Source organism: Oncorhynchus nerka, linkage group LG23 (genome assembly GCF_034236695.1).
Source record: "Oncorhynchus nerka isolate Pitt River linkage group LG23, Oner_Uvic_2.0, whole genome shotgun sequence".
In the NCBI taxonomy this organism is placed as follows: domain Eukaryota; kingdom Metazoa; phylum Chordata; class Actinopteri; order Salmoniformes; family Salmonidae; genus Oncorhynchus; species Oncorhynchus nerka.
In genome coordinates, this window is record NC_088418.1 from 6,753,402 (window position 1) to 6,766,680 (window position 13,279).

The 13,279-nt window shown below is 41.1% G+C and overlaps 1 protein-coding gene across 1 annotated transcript in view; it reads left to right on the top strand.

Moving 5' to 3' along the window:
* LOC115122460 (calpain-1 catalytic subunit) overlaps positions 1 to 13,279 on the top strand; it is a 62,953-nt gene that overhangs the window by 31,141 nt on the left and 18,533 nt on the right. The window contains exons 7-12 of the mRNA XM_065008451.1: positions 7,042 to 7,175; positions 8,500 to 8,668; positions 9,602 to 9,685; positions 9,849 to 9,934; positions 10,131 to 10,205; positions 11,447 to 11,607. Coding sequence (XP_064864523.1) covers positions 7,042 to 7,175; positions 8,500 to 8,668; positions 9,602 to 9,685; positions 9,849 to 9,934; positions 10,131 to 10,205; positions 11,447 to 11,607 — 709 coding nt within the window. The remainder of the gene's footprint in view (positions 1 to 7,041; positions 7,176 to 8,499; positions 8,669 to 9,601; positions 9,686 to 9,848; positions 9,935 to 10,130; positions 10,206 to 11,446; positions 11,608 to 13,279) is intronic.

The window sequence follows — 13,279 nt, forward strand, 5'->3', positions numbered from 1 at the left end:
ATCCTAACAATAATCCTAAATCATCATAGATGTCCTATATTCCTGTTAAATGTAATACTATTTAAAAACTTATAATAATCAATCAAGGTCTAATAAATGCTAACCATATTAAAAATCCTTCCTATACTAACAAGCCCTCTCCTTGGGGACCCTCAGTATTCCATCTGACAATAACATGGATTTAATATGTGTTGCAAAGTGTGGAATAAAACTTTGGTCATGGAAAACAGAGTAAAGCAGAACAAAGCATTATTATAACCCATCTGGTCCTCTCAGCTACTCCTATCCTGCACCAGGTGGGCACCATGCCACCCTTCACGACAGGGAGAACAAACATACATGGGTCATCCTCAATCAGTCTCATCCTCCCCTGAAAGCATGCTTCAGTATCAGCATCTCCAACTGGAGCATCAAGCAAAGGCATCATGCCTGAAGCCTTCACCACATCTGTAACAGACTTCTTAAAACACGGTATGATGCAAGCAGCACAACACATCAATAACAAAAATACAAGAATTAGGGTCAGAAATCCAGTAACCACCATACCAGTGTACTTACCTAACCAGGCTCCCAACTAAGAGAACAGTCCAGACTCCTCCACCCCCGCCATGGTCCTCATCTCAGCAGATAGTGCATCAAGCCCATTAAGGGCCTTAGATATACTACCATCTGGACTGGTGTTATTAGGAATATACGTGAAACATTGTTCACCGAATTATCCTTATGTCTGAATGGGATTTTTAACACAGTGGTGGCAGGTTCGGTCCAGGGGTGGTAGAGGAGTGTGTCTGGCCCTGGTTCGTCTGGGACCTCTGGTTTTGGCAGTACCTTAATAGAAAACACACCCATCGTGTCTGTCACGGTCCTTTGTAGTCCGAGGGTGTAAGTGCCTGCATCAGAGAGCTTAATAGTTTTGATGGTTAGTAGGATTTCATCACCTTTACAAAGTTCAACAGTGCTCCCAGGTTTTCCCCATATCATGGAAAACCTATCCACCTTTGTGGGATCCCCTATGCTATAAGGATATCCTCTTCTCCAATCCCAGAACTGTCCCAAGTTGGCTATCATGTAATCCCCATACGGACACCCTCCCCCATTACACAGGTAATGTCCCCCGTCTTTTGACACTCCTGTACACGGGTGTTAAAACCAAACAAAAATATCTAAATTTCTTCCCTGCCCTGTTGGCTCAAAATATGTTATCTTCCCCTATTTATTCTCAATGATGAATATGACTTTCTCTCTGTTACAATACCAAATCACTAATAGCCCATTCAACAACTTCACAGCTAATTGTTATAAGACGGAATCCTGAACCACTTTCTCATTTGCGGTTCAAACAGTAATTCTAACCCCTCAACCAAAACTGCTTCATTTCTAATGAATTTACCTTAAAACTAGTAACTCAATATGACCACATTCATTATACAAATGACTCTCCCCTGAGGCTGATCAGACCTCAGAAGTCAGTCACGATAAGGTCAAAAGGTCATACCATATTAGACATAAAGAACCCTTTATCCTTACAATAGAAATAGTCACCTGTGTAATTAAAAGCCATAAAATAACATCTCATAAGGTTCCATATGTGAGCGTGCCTCTTTAAAATACCCTTGCACTAAAACAAATAGTTCTAACAATTGTTTTATGTGTATATATTTGCAGACCTTTTTCAATTTGGTCGTTTATGGCTGCTCTCTCCCCCACTCTCCCCAAAATTATAATCCCAGGAGGCTTCTAAAAGTGAGACACCACACACCTAACTATCATTCACTAATGCTACCTCGAATCAGAAACTCAATAAGTGAACTATAACTAAAACCTAATGATAATTCCCCTTTGACTCAAATCATTAATCATAAGTTTTAAACATCGTCTACGGATATGTTTACTTAAATGAACATGCTACCTTTAGATACAATTAACCAGATAACATTATTATCCAATGTATTACTTTTTCTCTCTGCCGCAAATGTCGTACATTTCACAGTGTAAGGAATCCGTAATTTAATCCCCGATATTTAATAAATATGCATTCGCATTCTCTCATGGCTCCTTTAATTTACTTATTTTGGGTAACTCCCATCCGTCCCGGAACAAAGAGTTCTACCTAAACCCGCCAGAACACAATGTTCGACTAAGTTAAATCAACCCCTAAAATTGACCATAACCAGTAAACAAATAAACAAAACACTTTTACCAGCAAAAAACAAACTATACGGAAACTCACTACTATAATGATTCAGATGGCAAACTTACTCAGAGACTCACGTTTACATCTGTTAGTTCGTCAAGGAAAAAAACCCACTTGCCCCTGTTACGGATGTCTACGTATCAGGGGAAAAGCTTGAATAACCCAATTCAACCTAGCTAATTTCCCGAAACATATGCCGTTATGTTTTTCTATAGAGGTTGCTTTTCAACTTTAAATACCTAACATGGTTCCACACAATTGAAAGTGCTCAAATTCACTGGTGTTACGTAAACAATCAACCCTGGAATTTCAACCATGGAATCCATTACCACTATGTTTTACGAATCATACATCCAGTCTCCCTCTCTAACATGGTTCAACCCAAACCAACGCCACAAACCTTGATGCCTACCTAGGTATCAGCTGATCGTTTTTAGCATCTTTCCTGACATCCTGGCAACTCTCAAATTACTGTTAAAAATGTATTTTGCAATTTATATCAACTTCTGAAAAGTTACTCGAAACCTCGATACACACACTAACAGCCATACGATTTGCTCCGTTATCCCCAGTCCCTGGTGACAAAAGTGCCTCGCTAGTGACGTCATCATCAAGCGCTCAACCTGCCAATTCGTAGCGACTTCAAACGAATTGTAAATCATTCTTGTTCGATTAACCAAACCTAATTTATCACATCTGTTCAAATCCTGAATTTTAATTTACCACCCCAACCAACATCTCTAAATTCGCTAATTTTATAAAAGCTTTTCGATGGGCATAAATCATAATTTTCTCTTTGTTATCATTTAGAATCCATTTTGCTCTAAGTACCTGTCTCGTCTTTGACTTAGTATTTTAATTACAACTCTATTCCCAATACGTTATTCACTTGTTTAATTACAAAGTCAGACTAGCATTAGTGAGTGTACGCCTTTAAAATGCCTTGTCTCTGGGAACAGGGAAATCCCCTTAACCCAAACATTTACTCCTACAACGACACCCAATAATTCTGATGATCCCTTCACATCGTTCGTTTTAAATCTCTTGATGTTTCATGTAACTTATTTTTCTATCTTCGAATTGTCATCCCACAATATTTTTTCCACTGTCATACACTCAAACCACTGTGATTACCGTGCACTGTCCCTTTAAGATAAGACATTTTATTTGTTCCCCGCAATGAGAACGGAAAACAGATCATTTTTAGAATACGTTACTTTTTGTTCAAATTCACTGGCGTTACCTTAACCAAAAATCAATACTCGGAAAAACAATCACAACTTTTTACGATTAAACTATTCTTACCTAATTTATAGTCCAAAGCGTTGCACTATATAGCCCCATTGAGTGTCTAGCAATTCCGTTGCTGGCTATAGCCACAAATCTGCCTGCCTTTGTAAAATATATATTCCCTATTCAGATTGAGTTCAGTTTTAAATTCTAATCATCAGAGTAAACCCAACCAAACTTCTCAACTTACTATACCCTAACATTTAAACGTACCATGTTTTTGTGTTAAACTTCTCATATGTCAATCGATTCATAAATAGCTATAACGTCCGGATAGCCCGAAATTGTATCGTATCTCTCCGTTATCCCCTCCATTTAACTTTAGGTAACTCTCTCTTCTATGATACATCTATTTAAATACGACTCCCATCTCAATACATTGTTCCACCCGATCATTTTGGGCGAAATAGCGTTTTACATCGAAATTGTCTCGCCATTATTTTTAATGACTTCTTTTTTCAATTCTATCTAGAACACATAATAAACGTTCATTTCATATCTTTTACAAACACTGGCGACCGTATTTTTCAGGCAAAACATGCAAATAGGTCAATTACAATCTATAATCCATTTTAGTTAACCGCCTCGGCCGGGATTACAATTAAACCATCTTGTATTTTTCTTTTGACTCACCTTATCCATTTTTACGGTAATCTCCCGCTAGTTTTTCGACCCTTCTTTTGAGGAATTTCTAAACAATCCTTCCTTTTCTGTCTGACTGTTTGTGTGTCTCTTTTAAAAATAATCAGTATGTATTTTCCATCCTGTGAACCGCGTCCATAGAAGACTTTTGATCGGACATCACATTTCACCCATAGGATATTCCTTCTGGGACTTTCAACGTTAATGTCTCGAATCTCACTACTCTAGACTAAGTTGACCTCTCCTGTGAACCATGTCTATGGAATACTTTTGATCGGACATCACCTTTCACCCATAGGATATTCCTTTTGGGACTTTCAACGTTAATGTCTCGAATCTCACTACTCTAGACTAAGTTGACCTCTCCTGTGAACCACGTCTATAGAAGACTTTTGATCGGACATCACATTTCACCCATAGGATATTCCTTCTGGGACTTTCAACGTTAATGTCTCGGATCTCACTACTCTAGACTAAGTTGACCTCTCCTGTGAACCATGTCTATGGAATACTTTTGATCGGACATCACCTTTCACCCATAGGATATTCCTTTTGGGACTTTCAACGTTAATGTCTCGAATCTCACTACTCTAGACTAAGTTGACCTCTCCTGTGAACCATGTCTATGGAATACTTTTGATCGGACATCACCTTTCACCCATAGGATATTCCTTTTGGGACTTTCAACGTTAATGTCTCGAATCTCACTACTCTAGACTAAGTTGACCTCTCCTGTGAACCACGTCTATAGAAGACTTTTGATCGGACATCACATTTCACCCATAGGATATTCCTTTTGGGACTTTCAACGTTAATGTCTCGAATCTCACTACTCTAGACTAAGTTGACCTCTCCTGTGAACCACGTCTATAGAAGACTTTTGATCGGACATCACATTTCACCCATAGGATATTCCTTTTGGGACTTTCAACGTTAATGTCTCGAATCTCACTACTCTAGACTAAGTTGACCTCTCCTGTGAACCATGTCTATGGAATACTTTTGATCGGACATCACCTTTCACCCATAGGATATTCCTTTTGGGACTTTCAACGTTAATGTCTCAAATCTCACTACTCTAGACTAATCACTTATCATTTGATATTAATTTCTTTCAGCATTGTACAGGTTCAATTACTCTGTTCGCCTAGAATTACCCTGCCTTCTCACCACGCCTAATTTATCCTCACCTGTTTTAATATATCTACCTGCTACTTTTCACAGTCAGACTACTTCCCATATACAGATAGACTATTAGGTAAAAACTTTATTTAGGTATGTTTATTGAATTATTGGCCATCCTATTTGTACGGAACAAGCGTCCTAATTCTCCAATGCGTACTATATCACTCCTTAATAACCTTCTGGCTTGCAAGACCAGGCTTTATTAAGCTCTAGTTTATTTGATGGTAGCGCTCCTTACCCCAGGTCAATTTCGGACCTGCTTCCTTTTTATCGATATCCTGGTTAATATACCCGGTAGAAACCCATTGTATTTGTTCAGAATATTCAAGCACCTATTATTGATCAAATTCAACTCCTTCATAACATTTTAATCAATAAATATCCTAAATAACCCCTCCCAAATTCAGGAATAAAGGCTACTTTACCTGCTGCCGACTGGGATAAGCACTGTTCGTTGTATCTAGTCACCCTCCCTGTCCTCCGTGATAATACGCAGGCCTGTTTCAATTTTAACCTCAATTCAGAGGTCAGGTCTTTAGTAAAACGAGTCAAAAACGAGTCCGTGCACGATTTCCAGCGTACTACCTCCAGACAACAGAGATATTTAGATCCGGCTTCGAAGGACCAAATTGATAGAGGAATTCTAAATTCCTATGTGTTTTATAGCCAAAATCAATTTCACACTCTCTCTAAGTCATTAATGAGGTGTAAGTTCATTAATTATGCATGAAGTAGATCGAGACCAGTCTTAAAAGCCAGGTAAGAGCGTTTAATTCCAGAGAGTACTGACCACATACACATATTTCCACAGGTTATAAACTGAAAATGACATCATCAGTTTCCCACAATAGCCCCGTGTTTTTAGGTCCGGAGATGCTTTCTACTCCCCTCATAAACCATCTTTTTTCTATGTAGTATTTATGTGTTTGGCCTGCTATGGTTCTCAATCAGAGGCAGGTGTCGTTCGTTGTCTCTGATTGAGAACCATACTTGGGCAGCCGGTTTTTCCCACTTGAGTTGTGGGTGATTTGTTTTCTGTGTCTTCACCATACAGAAGTGTTTCGTTTTCGTTTCGTTCTTTCTCTTTGTTATTTTGTATTTTCGAGTTCAGGGTCTTTTCATAAAAAATTGCGAACGCATTTACTACGCTGCACATTGGTCCGATCTGTCATACTCCTCGTCAGAGGAAGACATATTTCGTTACAGCGGAGGCAAAGGCATTTATGTAAACAGCACGATATCTAAGGAAGTCTCAAAGATTTGCTCGCCCGAGGTTGAGTATCTTATGATAAGCTGTAGACCACACTATTTACCCAGAGAGTTTTCATCTGTATTCTTTTGTAGCCGTCTACATACCACCACAGAGCGAGGTTGAAACTTTTTTCCCCTTTTTTCAGGACCTAGACCTGCCGCTCCTGTACCGCTTGCCGTGCGTTAGCAGATAGAACAGTCTATGACTTGGGTGGCTGGAGTCTTTGACAATTTTTAGGGTCTTCCTCTGACACCACCTGGTATAGAGGTTCTGTGAATCCTTAGTGAATTTTCCCTTTTATTTCTGTCATAGGGGACTTGTTTTACACCTACTTTCCACCTGTGGAAGTTAGATCGTTTCTAGGTTTAGAGACGGTTTTAGTGTCCAGTATGCTTCCCCATGTTCTGCCATGTGATTCACTCTCTTTGTGACACGTTGAGACATTCTATGGAATGTTGTCTGTTGTGGTCCTCTTCAGTTCTGGCAGTTTGGTGAGTGGGTGGACGTGGTGATTGACGACCGGCTGCCAACGAAGAATGGAGAGATCATGTTCGTTCACTCAGCCGAGGGAAATGAGTTCTGGAGCGCCCTGCTGGAGAAGGCTTACGCCAAGTATGTCAACGAAGGCCGGGCCTCCGTCCCAAATGGCACCTCATTTCCTATTTAGTGCACTACTTTTAATCAGGGCCTATGTGTGTGTGTCGATCATATTAACACTCTCTCTGCCATATAGACTTCATCATGTATACATGTATCTACAGTGAGCTCCACAAGTATTGGGACATGACTGATTTTTTTTTTGTTTTGGCTCTGTACTGACATCATACAATGACGATGAGGTTAAAGAGCAGACTGTCAGCTTTAATTTGAGGGTATTTTCATCCATATCGGGTGAACCGTTTAGAGATAACAGCACTTTTTGTACCTAGTCCCCTCCATGTTAGGGGAACAGAAGTATTGGGAGAAAATATGTGTATGAAAGTATACTGAACAGGAATGTAAATGCAACATGTAAAGTGTTGGTCCCATGATTTCATGAGCTGAAGTAAAAGATCCCTGCAATTTTCCAAATGCACAAAAAAGCTTATTTCTCTCAAACGTTGTGTACAAATTTCTTTATATCCCTGTTAGTGAGAATTTTCTCCTTTGCCAAGATAATCCATCCACCTGACAGGTGTGGCATATCAAGACGCAGTTTAAACTGCATGATCATTACACAGGTGCACCTTATGCTGGGCACAATAAAAGGCAACTCTAAAATGTGCAGTTTTGTCACACAACACAATGCCACAGATGTCTCATGTTTTGAGGGAGCGTGCAATTGGCATTCTGACTGCTGTTGACATATAATTTAATCTTAATGTCTCTACCATAACCTCTCACCATTATAAAGGTTAGCATTTTATATAGTCAGAAAGTTAGACACACAAATATCATACCACCCCCCCAAGAAAAAATGCTAACCTCTGTTATTGTAATGGTTAGAGGTTAGCATTTTGGGGGGGTATGATATTTGTGTGTCTGTAACTTTGTGACTTATCATTATTCACAATTCATTTAGGATTATCCATAATCGTGGTAGTGTCCACAGTAATGTAATCATTGGGTGCTAGGAATATGGGACCAAATACACATTTTTTGACTACTTGTATAGACATACTGTACAGTATGAGTCCATTTGTCCCAATACTTTTGGACTATGTACAAAAAGTGCTGTAATTTCTAAACGGTTCACCCGATATGGATGAAAATACCTTCAAACTCAAGCTGACAGTCTGCACTTTAACCTCATAGTCATTGCATCATTTCCAATCCAAATATCTGGAGTACAGAGCCAAAACAACAACAAATCGGTCACTCTCCCAATACTTTTGGAGCTCACTGAATGCGACGTGTGTATATCCCTCCATTTATGTGTTTCTACTGTCACTGTCAGGTTGAATGGTTCCTACGAGGCTCTGTCTGGAGGCAGCACCACAGAAGGCTTTGAGGACTTCACCGGCGGTGTGTCTGAGATGTATGAGCTCCGTAAGGCTCCACGGGACCTGTACAGGATCATCGACAAAGCCCTGGACAGAGGCTCCTTGCTGGGCTGCTCCATCGACGTGAGTCCCCTGCTCCTCTGGTCCTGTCAAAAACACCAGGGTCTCATTCATTAGGGCACATCAATTTAAAACGTTTTTTTTGGGTATAGTTTACCTACTTTTTGAAGAGCATGGGTATAGTTTACCTACTTTTTGAAGAGCATCCTAATTTAAAACGTTTTTTTTTTTGAAGAGCATATAGTTTACCTACTTTTTGAAGAGCATGGGTATAGTTTACCTACTTTTTGAAGAGCATTTTTGGGGTATAGTTTACCTAGAAGAGCATTATACCTACTTTTTGAAGAGCATGGGTATAGTTTACCTACTTTTTGAAGAGCATTTTACCTACTTTTGAAGAGCATTATACCTACTTTTTGAAGAGCATGGGTATAGTTTACCTACATTTTTTACCTACTTTTTGAAGAGCATGGGTATAGTTTACCTACTTTTTGAAGGGTATAGTTTACACTTTTTGAAGGTATAGTTTACCTACTTTTTGAAGAGCATGGGTATAGTTTACCTACTTTTTGAAGAGCATGGGTATAGTTTACCTACTTTTTGAAGAGCATGGGTATAGTTTACCTACTTTTTGAAGAGCATGGGTATAGTTTACCTACTTTTTGAAGAGCATGGGTATAGTTTACCTACTTTTTGAAGATGCATGAAGAGCATGGGTATAGAAGAGCATTTACCTACTTTTTGAAGAGCATGGAAGAGCATGGGTATAGTTTACCTACTTTTTGAAGAGCATGGGTATAGTTTACCTACTTTTTGAAGAGCATGGGTATAGTTTACCTACTTTTTGAAGAGCATTATCATGAACTTTATAATTTATAACATTAACATTGTAGTCAATACATCCTTATATCAAATAATGCTGATTCAGATGCATCATGGGTATTTTATTTTGCATCGTGGGTCTTGTATTCTTCTGACTATATTTTGTGACTACAGATCACCAGTGCCTTTGACATGGAGTCTGTGACGTTCAAGAAGCTGGTGAAAGGTCATGCTTACTCAGTCACCGGCCTGAAGAAGGTAGGTTAAGCCCGTAAATAGAATAAACTAGGAAGCCTGGTTTCACCTGGGTCTGAGTTCCTGCTTTGGAACCCTGGTCGCTGTCTTTTCATGTTCGTGTTTCTATGTAGACTGGGTTTTTATTGTTGTACTGCGTGATATGTGTGATTCTGTTCTGCTCCAGGTGGACTACCAGGGTCAGGTGGAGAGGCTGATCAGGGTGAGGAACCCCTGGGGACAGGTGGAGTGGACTGGCGCCTGGAGTGACAAGTGAGCATAACAGAACCACTACTAGGTCCACATTCACAACCAACATATTTACACACCTAACCTACGTACTAAACCCCAGTTTCACCACAAACCTCGACTTTTACTTACACATTCAGAAAGTTTCTGTCGTAGGTTGTAGTAGATTCTGTTTCTCAGTATACTATTGCTCTGTTCTTGTCTCCCCGTCTGTGTCCAGTTCTCCTGAGTGGGATGAGTTGGACCCATCTGAGAGAGAGGACCTGCATCTAAAGATGGAGGACGGAGAGTTCTGGTAGGATGAAGAGCGTGATTACATGCTGAGATCTCAGTTGTTTAAAATGACCCTGGTGTTCTGTAATCTCAGAACCCAGAACCCTTCGTGTGCCGGCCAGCTTCATCTAAATTTATGTCACGAGACACCAGGAAATCTACAACATCTTCAGCTGCCATTGTGATGAAAATATCATATACACTAAATATACAAAATCGAGCACAGAGCCATGCAATCTCCATAGACACACATTGGCAGTAGAAGCCTTACTGAAGAGCTCAGTGACTTTCAACGTGGCACCATCATAGGATACCACCTTTCCAACAAGTCAGTTTGTGAAATGTCTACCCTGCTAGAGCTTCCCCCCGGTCAACTGTAAGTGCTGTTATTGTGAAGTGGAAACGTCTAGGAGCAACATTTCCCGCAGTGGTGGGCCACACAAGCTCACAGAACGGGAGCGCCGAGTGCTGAAGCACGTAGCGCATAAAAATTGTCTGTCCTCGGTTGCAACACTCACCACCGAGTTCCAAACTGCTTCTGGAAGCAACGTCAGCACAAGAACTGTTCGTCAGGAGCTTCATGAAATGGGTTTCCATGGCCGAGCAGCCGCACACAAGCCTAAGATCACCCTGCTAAATGCCAAGCTTCATCTGGAGTGGTGTGAAGCTCGCCGCCATTGGACTCTGGAGCAGTGGAAACACGTTCTCTGGGTTAATGAATAACGCTTCACAATCTGGCAGTCCAACGGACAAATCTTGGTTTGGAGGATGCCAAGAGAACGCTACCTGCCCCAATGCATAGTGCCGACTGTAACGTTTGGTGGATTAGGAGTAATGGTCTGGGGCTGTTTTTCATGGTTTCGGGCCCCTTAGTTCCAGCGAAGGGAAATCTTAACGCTACAACATACAATGACATTTTAGACGAGTCTGTGTTTCCAACTTTGTGGCAACAGTTTGGGGAAGGCCCTTTCCTGTTTCAGCATGACAATGCCCCCCGTGCACAAAGCGAGGTCCATACAGAAATGGTTTGTCGAGATCGGAGTGGAAGAACTTGACTGGCCTGCACAGAGCCCTGACCTCAACCCCATTGAAGTCCCCACGGCAATGTTCCAACATCTAGTGGAAAGCCTTCCCAGAAGAGTGGAGGCTGTCATAGCAGCAGAGGGACCAACTCCATATTAATACCCATGATTTAGGAATGAGATGTTGGACGAGCCGGTGTCCACATCCTTTTTAAATCACACTAATCTCCCCTGTCTGTAGGATGTCGTTCCAGGAGTTCCTGAGGCAGTTTTCCCGTCTGGAGATCTGCAACCTGACAGCGGACGCTCTGAGTGAGGACGGCCTCAGCCACTGGAACACCATCAAGTTCCACGGCATGTGGAGACGGGGGAGTACCGCCGGGGGCTGCCGTAACCACCCCAGTGAGTCATAGAACATCTAACATATCTTCAAGAACACATAGAATATTTACATCACAGTATTACATTACAACGTTAACACCTCATACTGCAGAACGTTAATACCTCATACTGCAGACGGTTAACACCTCATACTGAAGAACGTTAACACCTCATACTGCAGAACGTTAATACCTCATACTGCAGACGGTTAACACCTCATACTGCAGAAGGTTTACACCCTCATACTGCAGAACGTTAACACCCTCATACTGCAGAACGTTAACACCTCATACTGCAGAACGTTAACACCTCATACTGCAGAACGTTAACACCTCATACTGCAGAGCGTTAACACCTCATACTGCAGACGGTTAACACCTCATACTGCAGAACGTTAACACCTCATACTGCAGACGGTTAACACCTCATACTGCAGAACGTTAATTAACACCTCATACTGCAGAACGTTAACACCTCATACTGCAGAGCGTTAACACCTCATACTGCAGACGGTTAACACCTCATACTGCAGAACGTTAATTAACACCCTCATACTGCAGAACGTTAACACCTCATACTGCAGAACGTTAACACCTCATACTGCAGAACGTTAACACCCTCATAATGCAGAACGTTAACACCCTCATACTGCAGAACGTTAACACCCTCATACTGCAGAACGTTAACACCTCATACTGCAGAACGTTAACACCTCATACTGCAGAACGTTAACACCTCATACTGCAGAACGTTAACACCCTCATACTGCAGAACGTTAACACCTCATATTGAAGAACGTTAACATCTCATACTGCAGACGGTTAACACCCTCATACTGCAGAACATTAACACCTCATACTGCAGAACGTTAACACCTCATACTGCAGAAAGTTAACACCCTCATACTGCAGAACGTTAACACCCTCATACTGCAGAACGTTAACACTCTCATACTGAAGAACGTTAACATCTCATACTGCAGAACGTTAATACCCTCATACTGCAGAAGGTTAACACCTCATACTGCAGAACGTTAACACCTCATACTGCAGAACGTTAATACCTCATACTGCAGAACGTTAATACCCTCATACTGCAGAAGGTTTACACCTCATACTGCAGAACGTTAATACCTCATACTGCAGAACGTTAACACCTCATACTGCAGAACGTTAATACCCTCATACTGCAGAAGGTTTACACCCTCATACTGCAGAACGTTAATACCTCATACTGCAGAACGTTAACACCTCATACTGCAGAACGTTAACACCTCATACTGCAGAACGTTAATACCCTCATACTGCAGAACGTTAACACCTCATACTGCAGAACGTTAACACCTCATACTGCAGAACCTTAATACCCTCATACTGCAGAACGTTAACATCCTCATACTGCAGAACGGTAACACCTCATACTGCAGAACGTTAACACCTCATACTGCAGAACCTCATACTGCAGTTAACACCTCATACTGCAGAAGGTTAACACCTCATACTGCAGAAGGTTAACACCTCATACTGCAGAACGTTAACACCTCATACTGCAGAAGGTTAACACCTCATACTGCAGAACGTTAATACCCTCATACTGCAGAACGTTAATACCTCATACTGCAGAACGTTAACACCTCATACTGCAGAAGGTTAACATCTCATACTGCAGAACGTTAACACCTCATACTGCAGAA